The sequence below is a fragment of the Camponotus vicinus genome, unplaced genomic scaffold, assembly GCF_025532165.1.
Source record: "Camponotus vicinus isolate PSW18456_S1 unplaced genomic scaffold, iyCamVici1.0 SCAF_3, whole genome shotgun sequence".
Taxonomy (NCBI): Eukaryota; Metazoa; Arthropoda; class Insecta; order Hymenoptera; family Formicidae; genus Camponotus; species Camponotus vicinus.
The window spans coordinates 17,663,144-17,688,042 of record NW_028141967.1 but is presented as its reverse complement, the minus strand read 5'-3'; the positions used below and the strand labels follow the sequence as shown (position 1 = coordinate 17,688,042).

The window sequence follows — 24,899 nt, the reverse complement described above, 5'->3', positions numbered from 1 at the left end:
CGGTATCGCGCTGTTTCCGCACGCGCAAGTATTTGGTTACACACGCGTATTGTCAGACGACGAGCGATAAATCCGTGCATGACATTCCATCGAAGAATGGAAGACAAAATGATAAACTAGCGTGATTTTATGGAAAAGTTCGATCAAATATGACTAAATATAGTGCACAATATAACACTATGCGATAATGAGCCTTGTTTTAATATCGAAACAAAATTGCAATGAACAAGTGCCGTACAGCTTTATTTCTGTGGCTTATTAATTTTTCCAAAAAATTATTTTAAATCAAATTAAAATGCAAATCTCTCCATCAGTTTATGTAAATTACTGTTAATATAAGTTTTCCGCAGAACAAAGTTTTGCTCTTGAAAATCTTCATAACAGACGTAATCAAGTGAAAATTTTCGACATACATAGTTCCCCGTGAAAGACGAGGAACAATTCAATTATACGCGAACACGCGGCGTTGGATTTTCCCGCGCGGATTTCGCTTGGAAATTTCGAAAAGCTCCTTCCGCGTCCTTTATTTGTCGGTATAACGATGTTGAACGGGCCGTCGACCCGCTGTACCATGTATTCAGTTAATGAAAACATTGTCCTGCCCACACGACATACACATACTTACACATAGGTTGCCCGCGTGCACGTGGTTAGCTTGTCACACACGATCTCCACCGCATCGTGGTGCAACGATGCAGCAGTGTCTGCGTTTTGCGGAGACCGTACGTCGTACATCTTTAGGGCTAGTTGTAAAGGTTCGTGTCTGCCTTTCGCTAACCGCTTCGTATCTCCCCTCCTATAAAACATCGTAAAACAAAACCGATCATATTGTTGGAGCAACTTCTTTTATTAATTATTTTTATAGATAATTTATTTATTGTAGATTCTTTTATTAATTTGTAGATTCCATATATGAGTTTAGATTTTTCTTTTAAATTGTGGCAATTTTTATAGAAAATGCACTTATTAAATTAGAATATTTCAAATATATTTCTGATTGCCAGAGCATCAGAAATATACCTTAATAAAATTATAATATTTTGAGATCAATAATATAAGTGTCAAAAATATATAGAATATTCTAAAATCTCATCAAATTTTAAAGAGAAGAAAAAACTTGTGTCTTAAATTAATTTAAGCAAACCTGATATGTGCGCTAACGCTTTGCAACCTACGTATTGCACTTTCCCTCTCGGATATATATGTATCAACCTATATAATACATGAGAGCAAACAGGACATGTGTTCGTTGTCGAACATCGCAGCATTGTTTAGCGTCCCGTTGCAACATAGTATGCAAGCATCGTGATGCAGCGTTAGGATGATGCAATGCGTATACAATACATACGCATATGCCATCCACACATATCTGTCGGTAAATCATCGCGTGATAAAGCGAAAAGGTTAACGCAGCAATAAGAATGCCAGAATCGAACGCTGCTATTGCAATCTGTGAGATATTAAATGTATAGAGAGATCATAGTTTGAGAGACATTATTTAGAAGTAGGTCTAAAAAATTTCTTTACCTACATTTTTTTCTATAATTTCTATAATTAAATTTATATATAATAATATATATAAATTATTTTTATAATTAAATTTGTTGAATCAAGATTTAAAAGAGTTATAAATATTAATTAGGCTTGAGATAAATATTAGTTAAGTTTGTATAAGTAATAAATATTGTTAGACTCGTGTAGTTTCTTTAAAGTTGCAATTATCCGAATAATGCACATTCCATGCGAAAATGCAGTATCTTAACCCCTACTTTACTTCATATGTCAGAATCGAACACTACTATTGCAATCTGTGAGATATTAAATGTATAGAGAGATCATAGTTTGAGAGACATTATTTAGAAGTAGGTCTAAAAAATTTCTTTACCTACATTTTTTTCTATAATTTCTATAATTAAATTTATATATAATAATATATATAAATTATTTTTATAATTAAATTTGTTGAACCAAGATTTAAAAGAGTTATAAATATTAATTAGGCTTGAGATAAATATTGGTTAAATTTGTAAGTAGTAAATATTGTTAGACTCGTGTAGTTTCTTTAAAGTTACAATTATCCGAATAATGCACATTCCACGCAAAAACGCAGTATCTTAACCCCTACCTTCCTTCATATGTCATCTCGATACAAAAGATAACATACCGATCTCAAAGCAAAACCTGTGCACTTCGCGCGTTGTGAATATTGCGTCAATATTTTTTAACTCTCGCGAGAGCGTATGGCAGATACGGTACCTACAACTTTTGTGCTCGGCGTTTATCCCGATCTAACGACTTACCTGGAGGGACCCTCTCTATTCTCAACTTGTTCTCGCGCGAGTTTCTCTCCTCGCACGTCGCTTTCTGTCGAGTTCTCTCCGTGATTCAAAAGCGACACGACTAAAGCGCTGTCAAACACGCTCTCGCGCGGGTATGAGCGGGTGACGAAGCAATCTCTGTGTCGACAAACGACCGTAATCATTGTCAAAAGAGTGACAGAGAGAGGATGAACGAAAGAAAGAGAGACAGAGAGAGAAACGAGACGGTGCGAGCCGTATAAACGTATATAACAAGGTGCGCGGGGGGGAACGATGTGTGATTCAGGAGTATACAGAGACACCGATAACGATGTCGTTACGTACGCACAGGCGTGACGACTGATTAGGATCGCTTGTACGTTTCTTACTCGCCGTTACTAATCGCGGGTCAACGATGTTAGCCGCCGCGATCTTTTGCGCATCGCTCGGAAGAAAGAAAGAGCCGCTGCGTCGCGACGCAAAGGCGCCTCGAGAAATCTTCTCCGAGAGGAAAAGATGTCATCTGAAAGTAATTGCAGTATTTTGCTGAATTCATATAATCTCTAATGATGATTTATGTCCCCTAGTGATAAATATGTACACGAAAAACATGTCCATCCACATTTCAAACAAGTATAAAATCGTAACATAATATAAAATCGGAATATTTGTACTACTTTCTGTGAAAATGACTCCAACAAGGACACGCGAAAAGTTTATAACAGAGTAAAATTTGTAAAATTTAAAATAAAAATTTAATGCTTACAAAAAATATGATTTTCAAATTTAAACTCACTTGAGCTGAATTAAAATTTCGTAATCGATTATAATTTGTACACATCCTCGGGCAGTTCTTTGCTCTAGACTCTTCTTCTACGCGAAATTTAGATTTGATGAACGGGCGTAGGGCGCATTAGAAAAGTAATGTGTTCGCGAAGGGGCAGGTAAACCGGCGGGTTAAATATTAAAAGGCGCATGAATAAGCGCGATAGTGCTCGTATCTTAGCGCTCGGCTGCCACCCGGTGCATACATATTCATGTCTCTTTGCTCTTGCCGCGCCTCGGTGGCACCTCGAGCACCTCTTCCGTCCAGCACCCCTGTGTGTCCCGATCTGCTACCCTCCCTCCCTCCCTGTCTTCCTCTTCCGCCACCCACACGTACATGGTTACGTACCTATCGTGCCTAGAAGATGATTGCCGGGCGAGTTACCCGCAGCGGATGCTATCATGAAAACACGTGGAGCGGCCCGGAAATTTATGTCGAATTCACGGAAGTATTTTACATCGCGTCACGTGCGTTCCGTTTTCTTGCCTTTTTGTTCATAGACGGTTAGAGAATGTCAAATACCATATATTCGTCGAAAATATATTCCAAGCAATAGCTACTCTTGTCACACATAGCAATAACTGCATCAAAGAGAATTGTCGATGTTCTTGGTACAACGAGATTCAGGTAACTGAAATTGCGGATTTATGTTAAAAAAATTTATCGATAAGATTTTTTAGAGGACTTTATAATGTATTTTTGTCAGGCTTCTCATTTTTTTTAAATTCCTCGATTCTATTTTTCTCGAGATATCAAGCAATTAATGAGAGATCCTTGAATCCTGTTCGGATAATCTTCTTCGAGGTTTTTGCAATAGCGCGGATAAACCTGTTTGATGTTCAATAAAGCGGAAACCAATATAAAACGCAAGTTTTGATAACGGGTTCTCTCTCGAGTTGAGCGCAAAAACGCTTCCCTTCGCGGCGATTTTGTTTGCAGATATACCCGATTCCGATCACGACGACTGTAAAGGATTAGACTGATGAGATCTACGATTAGTTAATTAGACGAACAGGAGACCCTGTTTGTCTCTAACAGTACGGTCGTGCTTGGCGAAAGCCGCTAACGATTCTTCCGCGTCGATTTAAATACGGGAGATAGATCCGCGAAGGACGTGAAATCTGATCGATAATCGTGTGCACGCTACATCTCCTTGTCCGTACGGATTTATCTAAATGTCGTCCTATCACATTCGCTGACGCTATTCGCTGGCGATCTGAAAATAAATCTTGATGTTGGAACTGGTAACTGTCGCTCTCAATCAATGTTAGTATCGCTTTATTAGTTGTGTTTATGCGCGTTCAAAGTAAAAACTAAATGCATTTGTATTTAAGAAAACTGTCGACTTTAACAGCCGTCGACAGAACGTCAATTCTAATTTGTATGTTGAAATTCTGTTACATCTTTTTCATTCATTGCAATAAATTACTTAAAGTACTTGAAAGAAAATACGGTTTATATCATATTATTATATTCTTGTATATATCCTTGGATGACGTAATTTTATAACGTATTTGTGAAGACAATAATGCATCTATATGAACGATATTTTGTTAAAAGGTCTCTGAAACTTAGGATGCGTTACTAATACAGTTTACGGTTGCTTTGAAATCTCTCTGCGGAAAATAAAAAGCAGTCTTTTAAAAAACCTAACAATGTATATATAAGAATATAACATTGAAAGCTTTGTTAATGGACAAAGCTCGTTTTTGTGAATGTTTAAAATTCAGATTTCGTGCATCAGTAAATTTAAATTGGATTTGGATCGTAGAAAAAGCGAATAATTTTCGAATATTTCATGCAATTTTCCGACTTTGTTTATTGAAGGCCGATAATGATTTCGTTCGACAAAACGGATTTTATTCGAGCCATTATAATATGTATTTATATACAGAGATCGGATTAAAACAGACGATAAAAAAAGTTTCATCGAAACAAAGCAACATTTATAAATAAACGAGCTCTCGCGTTCGATAGATTCGGGAATATTTGATACTATATTGGAGGTCCGAAAGACAGAAAACACCTGGCTGATGTATATTCAGCAAAATGTTCGCTCGGCAATAGCGGAATATTTTTCTGACACACATTTCGCGAGCAAATCTGTTAAACGGGATGAAGACGACGTGCTAGGTTTTATGACGGCATAACCGGAACGTTGCTTCGCTGTCGGGAATAGAAAAGACATTCCAGGAATGAAAATAGTTTCGCGAACGAATACTCACAATGAAGCGAAAATGTCTAGCAGCGATTATGTTACTTGCAATCTCTGTATGCCACTGAAACTACCTTGACAATCCAAATATAATTCTAATAAAATATTCATTTGTGTGAGTCAACTTTATACAGTTTTCATTTTACATAGGAATTTCCATTTTAACTATTATAGCGCTGCCTGAGAATCTTTTTATATATTTCTAAATTATACAAAGTATTTTTAAACTTTGATCAAATAAATTAAAGTCAATTAAAAAACATTTAATTTATATACATATATATAATTATATATATAAATATTTTTATTAACTTTACACAAATTAAACAATTTTCTATCAACTTTAATCTGTTTAAAATCTTTATTGCGGTTCAATAATATTTTATATAATTTAAAAATATATATAAATAGATATATAAAAAGATTTTCTCAGACAGCGCTATATATGCCTATATAAAATTCTTAAAAATTTTCTAAAACAGAATCAAATAAACATTTTATTAAGATTATATTTGGTCAAGCTAGCTTTAGTGGCACACAGATTGCGAGTAACATAATCGTTGCTAGATACACACAATTAAAACGGAGATGTATATATTCCACCTTACCTTACACTGTATATATATATTTACCAACACATTGTGGGCGTAAAATTTAACTCCGCAATATCTTTTTTCGCCAAGTTTATCGTTGGCGACGCAATTATTCACATGCCGTTAATTTTTACACGTATACATTAATTTCTGCACGCAGAGACGCCCGTGGTCTGTTTAGCAGCGTTCGTTTCCACTTGCGTTCTGCGGAAAGTGGGATTACATTATCTTGATACACGTTTTTCGACGTGGCGTAATTAATACCCGGTGTACTCAGCACGGTGGGTATACATATCGTCGTGTTGCGACGGATATAACGTGCCGTCGTCGTCATCGTCGTCGTTGGTTTCGTGTGCTCAGCTGCCCGCGCTTTCGTGAGCCTTGAAGAGTGTCATGAAACGAATGTAAAGCTCGCTGAAAAGCTCGATAGCGATAACGACAGAGGGCAAAGCGGAGCGTACCAAATCGCCTCGCACAGATTACACGGCTCTGTAGCAAAATGAAAACTTTTATATATAAAAGCTTTCTTCATCATTAATTTCATATAACACAGGAGCGCTGATTATGAAAGTAACGTCCATTTTCATGTATCACGTAATAAATTTTTGCGAGGCGACGCAGTTACACATGAACTTGCGGCTTCTACTTCGTATAAAATATTAATTTGAGATTTTATATTTTGAAAAATTATTACACACACACACACACACACACACACACACACATACTTATTTTTATGTAATAACGTTGTAATCTAAAAATTATAATCCGACATCTGCATTTCTCTCTTTCTCTTAAATAAGATTTATAAAGAATCTAGTAAATTGTGGTATTCATGTTTTATAAAAATCGGTTTTAAATGTTTTTTATTTAACTACATAATCTCTCTCTCTTTTTAAGATGAGATTTATAAAGAATCTAGTAAATTATGGTATTCATATTTTTTAAGATCAATTTTAAAAGTCTTTAACATAAAAATTAAATAATTAGAAATTGATAATAATCATACTTATAAATATTTCAATGTAGTTTAAATCAACTGTGTAAGAGAAAAATTATTAAAATCAATAATTCACATTTTTTTCATTGCTTTTCAAGTTATATTCTCCCTCTCTCCTTTTCTCTTTCTCCACAGTGTAAAAAACGTGCACACAAATTTCCAGAAAAGTACATTACGTCGTGAGAATAAATGGATCGATCTCGGCATCGAATGCAAAACTGCAATTAATAATCTGATTCTCGTCGTGTACGTCGTTCGAAAAAGACGAAAAAAAGGAAACAGGAAATTATCAAATCCGCGATGCATTCGCGATTCTGGGCAATGATTGATTGCCGGTGTCGCACGGCGCCGCAAAATGCACAAGATCGCACGGCAGCAACTCCGGTGCAAAAAAGAACTTGCATGCAAATTTTCCGGACGGGCGAGTGAATGAGGGTGATCGCGAAGTGCATGTAATTCTCCTGGAATCCCGATTAAAACGGCAGAGTTTTATCCCGTACGGAAATTGACCGGCGGACTTTGCTGATTCGATTGGCAACTGCGTGGCTTTTATTATAATTGCAGTTGGCACGGAATCGTCATTCGACGAAGATACGGAATAGTCGTGTACACGTAAAAAAAAACTGTAATCAGAGTTGCAACCGGAAATGCAGTAAACATACCAATTGTATACTTTGATCGGATAAATTCTTCAAAATTGTTCGTGGATTTTCGATGCAATTTTGGTGCCACTTATCTACTTTATGCATGAGCATTTTTAAAATTTATGTGATTAATTGTTTTCTATACATAATCTATACAACCTAATTATTGAAATTATTGTCTTAAATAATTAATAATATAAAAATGCAGTTGCAATTTAATACTTCGTTAATATTCTAAAAGTCTGAATATGTAGCATTATACAAATTGTATAAATTATATAAATTGCATATTATGCAAATTGCAAAGCACATTGACAATAAATAAAGTTTACATAAGTATTTGTTATTTGTTATAATTGTGACATATATTCCCTCGCATAATTACTGGATAACGACAAAGTAAATAATTGATCCTTTGTTAATTACAAATTTGTGCAATCAAAGGATTTCGATAAAAAATAGCTTACTAATTGTTCGCAGAATACCAAGTCAATATGATAGCATATTGGATGAATAAAACTGAAGATCGCGCCCTCAAATGGGCCGATTGCGTGCGCTTAAAAAAGAAAATGTATTTCTGACGATAACGAGAAACAATGTACATATAACTTAACGCTACCATTATTAACCCTTCGCATTCCCATGCGACTATATGACTAGCACGATATCGGGAATGTCCGCGCTGTTTTTCGTATGAAAATAATAAATCTTACTACGCACGACAGTGTAATACTTCATCACTGTCCATTCACATGCGGTAAAATAAATGTCTAGGAAAAGATAACATTGCGCAATTAAATATTAATTAGAAGTTTCTTAAGTAAGAATAAGTGCCTACTGTCATATTTTAATACAAACTATTTTACGTAAAAAATGCAGCATTTGGTTTTAAATAAAAATTATTATATTTGAGAAAAAAATATATATATTAAAACAATTAATGTATTCATCTAAGAAAAGTATATGTTCGAAAAAAAATATTTTTATACAACATTCTTTCGATCTAATATTTAAATATTTAATGATTGATAATTCTATTTTCAAATATGTCGGATATCTTTACATGAGAGAATCATACTGTGTATTTATGAGGAATTTCTATTACATTGATTAAGTTTGATTCGATTTACCATCAATGAAATTAAATTAAATTAAATTAAAGTTAAAATAATCGCAGATATGCGCATATAATTGCATATTAATATTTTCATTCAGATTGTAATTTATTGTGAATGTGTATTATATAATATGTATTTGAACATGGTTGAGAAAAATAATTATTCATGCATGACTCATTATCTTTATATACATTTATTACACATTTATAACACAATATCTGCTTAGTCATTACCATTATTTCTATTAAAATTCTCCATGAAATCTCTATTTTATTTTAATTTCTTTTACTTTAGATTTTTTCAAGAAAACAAAATTTTTAAGAAAATGAATCGCGTCATTTGTAAAAGGACTGTAAAATTTGATTGAGACTCTTTAAAGAAATGTAATTTATTTGATTGTGAAAAAAGAGAATAGTGTGAACAAAAAAATTCTTAATCTTCAAAAATAATATTCTTTCTTAACGTTGGATCGATGATCAATTGGCTGTCACGAGTAACATCTCGAATAGCTTTTGTCACGAAGACTGAAATAAGTTTACGAAAGCTAAAATATGTGTGTGTTATACTTGACAAAAATTTATATATAATTCCTTTTTCACAATCTTGAAAAATCATATTTGTTTTATATCAGGATCAAATCAATGTTTTATATTAGAATAAATTATAAAATAAAGTTAAAATATCTCAGAAAGTTTTATTTTTTCCTTCTATTTCTAAGCAAAAATTATAATCATACGTTATTAATTTAGAATTTATGTGAAAATATAATTCTTAATTAGTTTATTTCCTTATCGAATTCGTTGAATCTGAGTAAAGATCTAAGGAGATTCTACAAATCGTCGTATTTGATTCGCGATATTTTTCCTCCTGTGTTTTTCTCAAGAGTCCGTAATTCAAGTAGCAACCGCATCGTTTAGAGCTCGACGACGGTAGGCGCGTCTTTATCCCGGAAGTTCAAAGAAAACGCCGTAAATAGTGGATTGCCGAGACCATAACAAACTCGAATGGTACATTTCGCATTTATCAAAGAGCCCTCGTTCTCCAGCTTTCGCATTACCGAGCTTAGAGGCGCCCGAGATGTTTCTTGTAATCCGTCGTTTCCTACACCCCGCTCTCTTTTAGTCGTGCCCCCTTGTGTCCCCTCTCTATACTCGGCCTCTAACATAGTCATCCCCGTTAACCGCCTTCACAGGATAATACCGAAAGAGAAAGACATCAAACGGAATACTGTATCTCCGTTTCTGATATAAATATCTGTGAAGAATATCAATCTGTGAAGTTATATTGATTGGACAGACGAGATGCACCGATGGAAAGTTTCGAAATATATCGTGTTAAAGAAATACGAAATGTTTTAAAGATATTCTATGGCGGAAAGATTGTCTATCCATGAGAGAAATGGGAGATGGGAAAGGGATGGGGAAAGTTGCTCGAGCAAGAGAGTCTTACGCAAGAGCTAATTGCCGAGAAATCCTTAGATCCCTCCAACACATCATCTTACCCAGGAAAATCCGGCTTTTAATTACGTTAAATATCGTATATACGTATCAAGAAATAAAACTTAAAAATAAATAAAACTTTTAAAAACATCCTATTGAAACGCTCTATACATTTCACTCGGAGAAGGTAGTCTTTCAGAACTTCTTTCCGAGATGGGAGAAAACGTGTCGCGGGCGGATGCGACGAGTGTGTTGGGAAATTGTATGAGAACTTTTGCACTGTCGGGACTAAATAAATAGAGCGTGAGTGAAATATTGGCAACGGGCGCACGAAACGAAAGAGGCACGCGGCATCGACATCGATTGTCGTGGGACGATGGGGGTATCAAAAAATACTGCGCACGCGAATCGGAGAATATAAATTTATAAGCGTGCATGTGTGCGTTGTGTTTCAGAATCTAAGTAATATTCTGAACTGTTAAATATATTCTTTATTAACCCATTCAGACCTGAATTTTTTCTGGTAATGTAAAAAATTATATATTATTATTATTATTATTATTTTATTATTATTTTTTTTTTTTCATTATTATTATTTTTATTATTATTTAGTCCACCGAGAGATCGCAGGGAAACTAATTCTAAAAAATAACTATTTCACATGATTTTAAAGTTTTTGTGCATAATTATGTACATAGGGGTCTAAATGGGTTAACAAAATGTTTTTGAGCTTGAAATAGATTTAAATTACAGAAAGATACAATCGTATTCTAATCGCATTAAAAGTGTATTTGATTATCCAAAAGTCTATTCGATATCCGAAAAAATAATTTAAATATTAATAAAAAATTTAAATATTAATAAACAATAGAGGGTGAATTTCTTTCACAAAAGCGTGTTTCCGCTTGGTTAAAGAGCGCTATAGCAAGGATACATCATACTTTACGTCCCGATACGACCCGCTGAATATTTAAGTTGTTTTTTTCATCATCCCCTGATTAATGCATTCTACCCATCGATCAACGATCCGCGTATCTTTCCGCGTCCCGACGTCGAGCGTCGTGAGGTGCATGTTTCTGTGCGAACGCGCACCTGTTTAACAGCGTATATTCCTCAAGACCGTACACACACGTTAGCACGACACCCGCCTAGTCCCGCGCAAAACTCTGAATCATCGGCGGCCGGTGGCCATTTTTCAAAGTTGCCCGAGCCATGCTGTATTAATAACCAGCGGCTTCGTGCCGTGCACGAGCGGCGATAACAACGAGAACAAAGAAGTCGAAGGGGTGGATTTCAATCTGTACGCCGACACGGGGCTACCGAGTCTCGTGATCGTGGCCTTAGGTAGCTACTCGATAATATCCCAAGCCATTAGAAGCTCTCGGCGATCACAGGCCCCCTCGAATCCTCGGGGTAATCGTCGCCCGAAGCGCGTCCGGGTCGCTATCGCGTTACGATTCTGCGTAATTATTTTGTCATCAAATTTTAGCTTAGATAATCACGATTATGGTAATTCGAGGATAAATCGACTATAAGTCATCGAGTAATTAGTATGAATGTCTACCAATTGTATGCAATTTTTATTAATTCTGGCGATATTGATTATATTGAATGTATGCTTTATTTGAATATATTATATAACATTATTTACATTTTTGTTATTTAATTGTAAAATAAATATTCTCTCTCTTTATCTCTCTATATTTTTATAGTTGTCATGTAAATATATTTATTATAGGTAAATGTATTGGAAAAGGGATTTCTCTTAACTGAATTTAATGAAAATATGAAAAATTTATTAATACTTGATATTATATATAATTTATTTAAAAAAGGTACATTTATGAAGATAATAAAAATATAAAAGTCTAAAGATGTAGTGTGTATGTATTAATCTCTTGCGGATGATATACGGATACAAAACTATGATTTATTTCATGGATCTGAAATTACGGAAATATAAAACATTGGCAGCATTCACTGTAGTTTTTTATTACTCGAAACATCTTTAATATTACTCAACTGTTCGGCTTACTCATCTATCTCTCGGACAGGATTCCAGATCCCGCTGTCAGTTTATCCATCTGTTGCTAAGATGGATGTTACACACGTCTATATTGAGGTCAAACAAATCATAATAGTATCGCTTACTGCATTTATTTTTGTAACCTCTTAAAATGGACGTGTTATTGTCATTTGCATAAAAATATATTATCTTAGATAATATATTTTTACATTTCTTGAAAGATAAATAATATAAAGTAACAACTCGTTTTCTCTTTGTAGAAAAAGTAAGGATTTTCAAACTAGTAGGAGGAGCCTTTAAGCTCCCTGATAATAATATTAATTGTAATAATTATAGCATTTTCAATAATTCTAAAGCTTTCAAAATTTTTTTTGAAATATATAAATAAATTTCTCTTTTTTCGAAATATAGTTTTTTGTATTTTTTATATTTATCTAAATGACAATTGCTTGCATTATTCATCTCCATAGCAATCTAAGATAATTGTTTTCTGCGGTGAGAAAGTAAAATCAAGATTGATTAGAAATTTACAGTAATTGAAATTCTGAGCTTTCTGGGACACAATAGTGCTAGTGATGTATCTATGCAACCTACAGGCATTTTACTGCCTTACGCAGTGAAGCCTCGCGCGCGACTTACTCGTGACTTGGCCGTGAGAAGCGATTAGGCGAGAGAAAAAATGATCAGGTATAAGGATAATGAGTGGCCGGCGAAAGGAGAATAGCAAAAGCGACGGCGCAAATGGGCGCATACTCGTGCCATAATTTTCGGGATGAATTAAAATTCTTCGACGGTATCGAATAATAGAAGTTTCACGCTTAGATACTAAAGGTGAATATATGTTGGTGGACATATTATTGAAAGAACTGCTTAGTAATTCTATTGAAAAATAACTTGAAAGAAAACAAGATCCTTAATAATTACAAGAATGAAGAATGTAAAAATATATCACGATAATAATGTTTATTATTAAACGCGCGCTGTTGAAATCAAAATTAAAAAAATTTAGATATAAATAATAAATAATAATTTTTCATTCGATTATATTAGTTCACGACGATTCATAAATTACCTCTATATAACAATATTTTTTTTAGAATATTATGCGAGATACATATTTATATATTCAAGAGACTGTATATTCAGATGGTAGTAGCAAATGGATATCTAATATTAATTCGTAAAATTATCATACTAAATGATATTATTATTATTATACATACTAAGTAAATTTCTATTTAAATTGGCGAATTGATGAATAATTGATTATTGGATAGGACTTATATATTACTATTAAATGTAATATCTCATCTGTTGATTGGTTAATTTCATTTATTAATTCATTATGAAGTAATCCACTTTCTATAAATTACTTCTGAAAATTTATAAGCGATGACATATCTTAATTTCATTTAAAAGATTCATGATATTATTATCCAATCTATTCTCTCGAACGTGGATTCCATATTTATTCTATATCACATATCTTCAAAAATGGAAATCAATGTTGATAACGATTATTCGATGGTTTAATTTGCAATTTTTATCAAATAAGAAATCACTTGTAGCGTTTAATTTTAATCGCAAAAAATGAACTTATTCACATTAGCCTAGCTAATTTGAATTTTTATATAATTTCTATATAAATTTTTATATTCCTATATTTTAATAAATATAATAAATATAAGTTTTCTCAAAAATATTTTGTTGAAAAGAAAATAAATAATACTAAATTAAATATTTAAAAATGAAAACACAACTTGGGAAAAACTTTTTATATTTTATATCAACTATATAAAAATAAAGAATACTAATTTTTATTTCATTTTTAAAAGGAATCAATATAATAAATATTTTTAAAAGTTAGCATAATAGTATTCAATAACTCTTTACATCAAAATCAATGTGCTTTGTCGAAAATGATATTTGTAAACGCACTAATTCAGCTTATCACTCAAATCTTCGAAATAACGAGAACGTGCCGCGGAATTCCGGCGACGAGACAGTCTGCAATCTTAATAATTTGCATTCCGTCAGCGACATTCGATAATGAGCAACCGAGGGTATATTTACCGCGACAGTCCCCTTCTAACGACGATTGTCCATCCCCTCGGGCCTTCGACCGATAAATAACTTCCTTTTTCCAGTCCGTCTCTTTAAACCGCGACAAGGAAACGAACAGAGAAGAATCAGAGAACGCGGCGTTTTAATTTCCACCAATTAGAAATAATTGCGATTAATTATCTCGAACAAGAGAGAGTGTGAGAGAGAGAGAGAAGAGAGGTAGCATCTGTTTAAAGGACGCCGACTGCCTAACAGAAGGAATAATTGAATCGCCCGAAGTTCCGACTTCGACAATGAGTGTTTCGTTTCACCTGAAACGAGCTTTCTTCCGCCGCCAGCGTCGGTGGCGGCGGGCAAAGCTCGACGCGCTGTTGGTCTTTTGTTCCGGCGGAGCTTTCAATTAATGGCCGAAGCATGCGATCCGCCGGAGTAGCCGCTGAAAATAAGAAATCTCGCGGATAAAAGAAGATGCGATGTCTCGCTCCGTCAGCCTTTCTTCGCATCGAAGAAATGTGAAATCGCGATGATAAAATTATTAACGTTAAATTGATTAATTAAATTTAATGAGATAGCAATGAAGTTGTCTTTTGATTATGTCGCAATGTTTAAATGGTTTTGTAGAAAATCGGTAAGTAAAAAAAATTATAAAAACATTTTTCACATATATAGAATTATTATATCATATATATTTTAATTACATTATTATTATTATTATTTTCAATATGATCGTGATTTTTATTATTTCTTTTTTAAGAAAAAATTAATGCTGAATTTAGATTCACAAAAAGAAACGCATTTATAAGTCGCACTCTCTTTCGATTGCAAAGAAAATATCAAATTGCATAAAAGTCTCTTAGAATGAGTCATCAAGTTCTCCATAATTTTAATTGGATTAGTAATTATGTTTTTAAAGTAAAAATGGGTATCTTTAAAATAATATGTTATGGTTAATAAGCTAGCGATATTTCTGTAGTATTAAAGTATTAAAGTTTTATTAATACTTCGGAGCACAATGTTGCGAGGAAGAAGTAAAGTTCTAGTATAGACATCGCGATGTACATCGCGTGTACTTCTGTATACGTATAAATTCACTCAGGACGCTTCGGCGCGCAGGATGCTGGGGTACGCGCATGGGAATAAATCAGGTGCCTATTGATTTTGAGCCATACAATCTGTTTCCCAGTCCGCTGCCTCTCGGCTGCTACTATGGGAATATCGAAGATGCCACCGCCGTATTTCTCGCCCGATTCGTAACGAAGGGTGTCGATTTTAGATTTTACAGACCGCTTCGCCGCGTTCGGGCGGATCTAGCAATCCTCGATATTGAAACGCTATGTTAGCTGACTATAGCTTTCAAGCGATTCAAATAATACAATACAAACTTTCAGGCTAATTCCGTGCAAGCATTGTCAGCAATATTTGGTGAGTTTACGTGTAAAATAAATAAGTTTGCATAAACGAATACAATATTATATAATGTGCACTTTCTTATCAAAATATTTCGTTGTCAATTCATTATTGTCAATTTTACTGCAAAATATCTGTTGTATAATTGTTATATGTATTATTAAATAGAAATATTTGGATGATATATATAGATTGAGATAAAATATACATATAAACTTTTAATGTTGATGCCTAATTTATTTTAAACAAGTGTGAGCAAAGCATGAGATGAGGAAGAAAAAGAGTCGTTTTGATAAATCGACTCCTTATGAATATTAATACCGTGATAGGCATGGAGAGACATACTGTAATAATTATGCATTCCATATGCTATGGCGGAAATGTGGAGAAAACAGTGAAAAACGACGGAGAGTATTATCATGCGATGAAATTTATTCTCGTCGCATAGACACAAACGTATAGATAAATCGATATATACTATTAAAAATTATTTCGACAAGAACGTATCGTCAAACTTTATATCAATATCAACTTTATATCAAGAGTAACGAGTAATAAAAAAAAAGTAAAAATATAATTTGTGAATATTGCAAATTTAATTATTACAATAACTTACAAAAAAAAATAATAATTTTCGTTAATTTTTTAGTGGTTACATCTTATAATGAATATCGAAACTCATTATATGCAAAATCATCGTATCTAAAAACATTATCTGTTTCCATTAATATGATATATAAATTAACCGTGTATAAATTAATTATCCATTAATATTAAAGTTTCGATACAAATTATAATAGGATTTAAAATCGTAAACTCATCATGCCAGCTTCCTAATGACGTTCATCATTGAACTAATGATGGAAATGTTTAAAAAATACAAAATAATTATAAGTTAACGCGCAAATAAAACGGTTATTTATGAACCTTGTATATATCCCGCTTATATTTCCCTTATAACACGTTCGCTCCCAGTCCTTGGTCGGAGATGATCGTTATAATTCAACAGATAGAGATCGTTGAGAATTGAAATGATCGATAATAAATCCCTCGCGCTCTATTCAAGCGTTCATAAAAATTTAATTCGCTTCCATCGCCTACTTGAAGGATTTATCAATTTTTTCCTCGACGCTACCGCGCGCACGATCACCTTAGTAGAATCGCTATGATTGTTATTACATGATTACGGTGTAACGGGGAAATCGATGAGTGCTTCTCGGCGATCGATAATAAAATCCAAAACAGGAATTTCTGCCCCCTTGATCGCCGCGCAAGATTATCCTCCTGATACACATATATTCCCGTGATATATACAGGTATTACTTTATTTCATTGCTACAGCTAAAACTGCGAAGTAATGCTTGGAGAATAAAATCCGCATATCCTCTTTTCTCTTTTCGTTTTATTTATACATGTATTACATACGTAAACGTCAAAATATCTATGTTTTGAATTTGCAAACATTTTGCAAATTTGTTGCGGCTCTAAGGTTATATTAAAATCTGTATTCTATATAAGAGGAAATCACAAGTTGAACTTAAAATTGATTAACACATAAAGCGCTAATAGAAACAGTAATATTAATTTAGCATTATAATGTTTAGCCATATTAAAATAATTTTTCGAATAATTGCATATATAACGATTTCATTTACTAAATTATCAAAATATAAACTTAAGATAATTAAGTTTTTTACTTGCGAAGAGTATATTTCGCAAATAATTAGTTTATTTAAAAACTGATAAAAATTATATGTATTTATAAAACGAAGATCTAAACATTATTTTTAAATCGAATAAAAAATGAATAACATAATACTCTTCATTTTGTCGGACATTAAAAGCATAGCACATGTATATTACTATTTTTCAATACAAAAAAATCATCGTAACGAGAATTTAGTGCTTTTATCGGTTCGTGAGATCTCTGTATTGAAAAACGCCGTGGCAGGAAGACCGATGTATTCCTATCTAGATACGTAAAAAATATGTTGCGGTATCAAACTATACACTTGAATTTATCAATTTAAACTGGTCTTTATCCGTCGACGCGACAACGATAACAACGACGATGACGACAACGGCGACAGGATGACAACGGGCACGGAGAAGGACGAAGGTGTCGAAAAAGAGGCGAGTAGGAAGGGCCGGAGCCTCTCGGATTCCACGACCTCGGCTGCACCGGCAGATGCGGCGGATCTACGTACAACGTCGCGCCGGTGCAGCCGAGGGGAAGAATAAGGTAGGCGTGTCGCGGCCGCGTTACGTGCGTGCATGTACACGACAAAGAGAGATACGCAGGCATAAGCCGGCTTATTACGCGTCGCCGCGGGTTACAAACACGCCGAATAATGGCCGTGGCTTCGTGCGGCGGAGCGGGCGGCATACATATATGCGTGTGTGTGTGTATGTACGCTCTCCGGTATCGTATTAAATTATAATAATTCCGGCGCGAATTATTAGACCGACCGGGAGGGAGAGAGAGAAGGAGAAAAGCGTACCGGGGGCCCGGCTGGCTGGTTACGCACTTTCTGCGTACGCGTACGGTTGCGGCACCATGTTGCGACCCAGGTGCGTCGCGCCGGGAGTTCCGTTTCCCGGACGTTTGTTAACAAATATTTTAAGCCGTAATCAGACACCCCCGTTGATTATGAGTCGTCGATGGGATTATGCCACTAAAAGGAGTCAACGGGTGGAATTTCCGGAAAAAATTTCATCGGACGCATGGGTGCGAATTCTTTATCTGTTTATGTGGTAATTAATAAAACGAAAATGAAACAGTATCTTTATGTCAAGTAATTCTTTGGAAATTTCTCTCGGAAAAGGATTTAAGTAATAAAAGTTATAAAGTAAAATTTTTTACATTTTGAGATTTATTTTATTTATAAACGATATATTTTCCAGATTCAAATCTCTTCCATTTTAACAAATTTTAATAAAAGAATAATCATAAATGGGATATAGCAAATAGAGTACGTAATAAATATTTATTCTCGATAAATTAAACTTTAAAAATGCTCTTTCCTCCTTCTCTCTCGTTTATCTGATAAATAAATATATTCTTCAAATTATATATATACAAAATTAAAGCTGTCTGTTTAATTCAAATAAATTCTCTCTCCAAAAGAAATATCTCCGGCATGGCTAAATGATAATTTCTGGAAAATACGAAAACACAAAAATTTCTGTGCATACGCAATGCAAAATGATTCATTATTAATGTTCTAACATTCGCTTCGAGAGAAACCTATTACCGCTATTTCGTTTCTATTGCATAATGCATTTTGCTCGCAAGATGATGTTACATTCGGCGAACACGCAGCGTGCTATACGTCGCGATAATTCTCCGAATTAAATTGCAAATGCCGACGTATTCCCAAGCAGCGTGATATATAGCAACGGGTTAATTTGATTCATCTAGGTTGTAAATATATCTTTCTTCCGACCAACCCGCCCTACACACTTCTGCACGATTAACAATGCGCATGCGGTAGATGAAAGTGCACGTATATACACATCCGCAACAAAATATTACAATGAATTATAAACCGGTGTGTATTATTATTCTCGGCCAACCCGCAAACGTCAATCAACGGATTTTTATCGATTATAAATTTATTCAACTAAAATTAGACGTTAATTGAGGCTTCTTTAAGACAAAGTTAATTTTTTGTTGATATATAAAAATTAATAAATAATTAATTCTATATAAAAATAATTGTATTATTATTGTTTTTATTTTTTATGAAGATTTTATGATCGCATGCCAATTTAAAATACGCGAAATGATCATTCTCGCGTTGAAGAAAGACGTTTGTTAAAATTGAAACCGCGACGAACGTAGGAGGCCTAATTACCCCGTCGAACGCGAAGAAATCGAGAACCCCGATATACTTGCTGACGATCGAGTTTCCGTATCTTTCGTGTCGGGGGAACAGCTACCAGGAGCCAATTATGGTTTCCTTCGTCATTGTCGAGCCCGGAGAGGCTCGCATTACCAGCGCGGGGAAGAACGGCTCGAGAAAAACGCGATAGCGAGAATCGTCTCGTATACTTGCGGAGGGTTGAAACTATTTCGTGCGGGGCTTTGTGCCCGATGACGAGTATGACAGGCACGTAAACGACGCGTTTCCGGTCTACGCACCGGCAGATGCTGATACGCATAGTCTCTATGGGGTCTGGCAGGAGCTACGAGGGACGGACGAGGTAGGCGTGCCGGCAATAGGCACGTATACTTTATACTTATGAAGACATAGCGGAATTAATGAGGTTGCCGCGTTATTACAGGGATCGAGAATGCAACACGGTTAGTGTCCGTCCTGATACTTCTTTCTTTTTATTCTTTTTTATCATTTTTTTTTTATTTATTTCTTTCTATATTTATTTTTATCAATATAATTTGCATCCTTCCAGTCACATATTTTCCATGACATTTTAACTTCAATGCCTATGCACGAATAGAAGTAAGATGTAGTAGCCAAAAATATATATGTCTTTATAAATATATACTTTTTGTAAAACATTATCATCATCAAAAAGATAAATTAAAATTATGTGTATATAATATTCCTAATTTAGATTAACCTTTTGCATGAACTATTAAAATCTCTCATGTTTCTTTTCGCAGTATTCCATAAAATGCTTTTACGGTTTACCGTAACATGAATTTTAATGTTAAGTGACTTTTGCAAATTAGTTTATAAAGCATACAATGATGCTACTGACTATTTATACTGGTCTACTTTAAAGTATATACGACACATTACTGTGTGTACAATTTAAAATAAAATATATTCTAAAGTACAATTTATATAAATAATGTATAAATAGTGACTTCAAGAACTTATTGAATTTATTATTTATACAAAAATAACATTTAAATAAAACAAAGTAAAATTAAATATTTGATTACGATTCGATTAATTAAAATTTCAAAAAATATATAACTTTTTGTCCGCAGAAAGAAAGTTTTCTCGTGATGAATTATATATCCTGAGTAATTCGATAATATAATTAACACAGAATTTAAAAACAATTAATGTTACAAATTAAATATATGACTTAACACGTGCATAATTTCTAAACGCTATTTGAAAGGTAAATTAGAAATCGAATTAACGATTAAAAAAGTATTCGTGTCAAACATTCGAAAAAAGAAATTAGCGACCGCTATTTCAGAAGCGTTGAAGAATGTGAGAAAGAATCAGTCGGATGAAACGACGATGCGTCAATATTGAAACATCGGAGAGACGTTTATATGTAAGTGTGAAGCGGTCGTGTACCGTTTTGAGACTGACAACAGAACCGATAAAACTTTATCATCCATTCCTGAGAGCGACGTCCGAGAAAGAAATATCAATGAAAGAGTTGGATAAGAGTGCTTTCCCACAAGACATACAACGTTACTCTCTTAAATCGTACCGTCGACAATTCGAAATTTCGCTTTGCATCCGAGATTTGAAGAGATTTCTGGTAACTGGCGAATTACTAGAGCTTTTGCTAGTTCGCGAACATGAATTTAACTTCCAGATTTATCATACTAACAAGCTTTTAAGTAGGTAAGATCACGAACTTAAGACTTTGAGATTTATTATACTAGAAAGGTTTTTACTATATAATATCTCTGATTAATAGGCCCATCTTGAGATTTATTACTTCCGAGAAGTAAGTAAATTTATGAATATGAATTTGGGATTCTGAAATTTACGCGATACTTGTAAAACTTCAAATACATGAGTTTATGATCATAAATTTTTTATTTTGCAATTTCATTTTAATGATTTATCTTAGATTTAGTATATAAGAATTTTAATACACATATATTTTCAATTAGTATTTAAATTATTTCAGAGAAAGATCAATTTTCGCAAATGTGGTGTATTAATGTATGAGATAAATTTTGATGTGCATAAAATATTTTCTTTTTGTATAATTTATTAATAGCCTACATAAGAAAATGTATTAATGTATTATTACCAATTCGTTTTGATAACTCTGCCGAAAGCATTGAATCGGAAATTTCGTTCAATAATTGACGATTATTAAAAATTAATAAGTAATAAGAGAAATATCATTTATAATAAAGTGATGTCATAATTGATACACTCTTATCAGATTCTCGTCACAAAGTTTTTAATACTTGTTCAATGAGATTTCATGAAACGAATGTCGATATCAAACTGTCGTTGATTGTTACGTTACCGAAATAGAAGTGATCGATCAGCTAATACTCGATATCAACAGTTATCTCGACCACGAAGATAAGGTCGCCTCGTGGCTGCAGCTGTAGCAGATAAATATATTGTTCAAAGCTGAACAAATAATTTCCCAGTCATTTCGGAATCGTTGTATCAAAAACTCCTAAAGAACGAAGAACTGACAGCTTTACCAGCAAACACTCTAATGAGTGTAATTACCTTTTGTATCAAATTGAAGAATTTTTATTTGTGTTTTATTGTGTTTTATTGATACATAATGGATGGATACTTTTTAAAGTAAACATTACAAATATAAGTAAATGATAAGATAAAAGATAAAGAGAGAAGTGTCGCTATATAATTTTTATAGATTCATATTTATCTTCACTGTTTGTCACAATGTTTAATATCCGGCATTTCCTAATACTATCGATATCAGAGAATGATTTTGATTATCAGCAAAAGTGGCGGATACGAAAAGTGATTTTCGATACAAAAGAATTTCGTTAGCGGCAAAAGAGGAAAGAGGAGTTGATTTCAAATCAAGATAATACAAGATAGAAAGCAAATGATACAGTTGCGCGTTTTTGATGAAAATAAATCAAGCCCAGACCGACAGAATAATTTTCCTCCTCTCTCCCTCTCTCTTTCTCTTTTCCTCCGTCTCTCGCATTAATAAAACACGAACGAGCAGTGAGGAATAATAATACGATTGACAGAATTATGGTTAATTGACATCTATCGATCGTTTACGATAATGGGCCAATTAAAAATTAGTGCTCTTGTTGGTTGTTTACGTCGCGTTGACGATTGCATTCACGCTCTCATATATGCAGTTTGCACACGACGTCGGGCTACCAAATTTACGAAAATTCCGACGGCGGTCGCATTTACGATGCAAAATAATGCGTTGAAATTCCGCTCGGGCTGTCATCCGCGGTTGTAATTCGGCTGGCGATTTTTTTGTTTTCCCCGAAAGTTATACAACGCCAATGTAAAAGGAAAATTGAGAATATTCAAATTTCTTGTAGTTAAAGGATTCTCTTATTTCCGTATTATTAAATTTTGCAAAAAATTCTATTAATATACATAATTTTTTCTATTAATATATAAATTCTTACAATCTATTAATATAAAAATAATTAAGAATAATTAAGAATAATTGAGATGGAGGAGATAATTTCGTTTTGTTAATTTGGAAATAGAAGTAATTTGAATGTAAAATAATTTTAAAAGAATTCAACACATTTCTTATTCTTATCTCTACGTATAATAATATAATCACATGTGTCGTGTGAATACTTCTAAAATTACTTTACAATTCAAATCATTTCTATTTCCAAATTAACAATCCATTATCCGCTTTATCTCAAATAATTATATATAATTATTCTTCTCTGATACAAAAACATACCAATACGTGAAACGAATTATCATTTAAAAGTTCTTCCAAATGAAGCAATTTATAGATAGGACAATGGCTTCTTATCGTGCGCCACAATACCAACGGCTGCTTCTTATTTTGCATAAAAAAAGAAGCGCCTCTTGCACGTGGACGCATATTTCTTTTACGGTCAGTTAGTGAAGACATTAAAGTCGAAGGGATTTCGATGGGTGGGCATTGCGGCGCCGCACGCCGTCGCGTTAACAAGACGATCTTTAAAGAAGGAAAGCGTTTCCCCAATCACCGGTTAACATCTTTGTCTCGTATTCCTGGTTTGTGAATATATTCATGAAGCAACCCGCGTATCGATTCGTATTCATCGAAACTTTCGGGAATCGGAAGTGTAAAAGAACGCAGCTAACTATCAATAACAGACATAAAAATACATGACATTCATGGCAATGCTCCAAATCTGCGCAAATTTATTGGCAGTCGATCTATAACAATTTTCGAGTAATTGAAAGCTAAAGTAATATCGGTAATATACTGAAAAAAATTTTTTTAAATATCACAGGAAAAGACGAACGCGATAATTTGATTTGAGAATCGATATTTCGCATCAAGAACAACGAAACGACATTTCGCGATTCAAAGACAAAAAGAACGAATATCCCGATGATATTCATTTTCACGCGCTTCACATTATGACATCAGTCGTTCTCTCGTGTCAAGATATTGAATTAATCAAGGGAGAGAAATCGCTCTCATCGCGACTTCGCGGATGTGCATTATCGATACATCAGCGCGGTCTCGCTTGAACGCGTTCGCCGGCAAAGTACACCAACGAGGCTTTAATGGAGGTTGCGTATATGTATATATAATATGTATGGCGAGGAGAGAAGGGGGGAGGGAGAGGGGGAGAAGGGTCGGATGTGTTTCACAGTGCCGCATCGCCCGGACGCACAATAAACCGATGTGTATTCGAAGGGGCTTAACTAGACGAACTATTCCTGCGCAGTTTCTATTAGTAAATCACCCGCGCACTGCATAGCATAGATAACGACCCATAGCGCAGCGACAACGCCTCTTCGACGGGGAGAGACTTAATTAAGTATATATTAATTAAAATCGCTTCTGCGCGCTTCCCCCCCTCCCCCCGCCAACGTCAACTATATATGTGTTGCTATAATGTTTCTCTCCACTTTATCCGTCTCCCTGCGAACCGAGGTTCGCTTGCATGCATGCTGTCGCATATTTGCGAAAATTAAATTTTGATCACAACGTCTTTGGCGTCAAAAGGTTCCAAATAAGCACACACACAGAGAGCGAACAAGAGAAAGAAAGAGAACAAAGATTTATAGTATATATATATATATATATGTATATATATATATATATATATATATATATATATATATATATATATATATACATATACAGGGTGTTTCTTAATAGTGCGAAAAATTTTAGGAGATAATTGTCGAAAATTAAGAGGGGTTTTTCACATAAATATATACTCCTACATCCCTCCCTGTGGAATTACATTCCTCCAAAAATGGGGGTAAAAATTAGGTTTTTATTTTTTTCTTAAATTTGGAACAAGTTAAAGTACAAGTTATTTATTAATATTTTTTTCAGCCTCCCGTATTGTTATAAGGGGATGAAACTAGCAACCCCTATTCAATTTTT

General features: G+C 34.0%; 2 protein-coding genes across 5 annotated transcripts in view; one reads left to right on the top strand and one right to left on the bottom strand.

The window, feature by feature from the left end:
* The window catches only part of LOC145969278 (latrophilin Cirl), a 421,116-nt gene that overhangs the window by 61,246 nt on the left and 334,971 nt on the right, over nt 1-24,899 (top strand). The gene's annotated exons all lie outside the window — the stretch shown is intronic.
* The window catches only part of LOC145969280 (uncharacterized), a 183,359-nt gene that overhangs the window by 146,302 nt on the left and 12,158 nt on the right, over nt 1-24,899 (bottom strand). For all 3 annotated transcript variants that reach the window (XR_014438000.1, XR_014438001.1, XM_083095273.1), the window contains exon 3: nt 626-796. Coding sequence is in view for 1 of the 3 variants with exons in the window: in XM_083095273.1 (XP_082951399.1) it covers nt 626-796 (171 nt within the window). In the remaining 2 variants the exon portion in view is untranslated. The remainder of the gene's footprint in view (nt 1-625; nt 797-24,899) is intronic.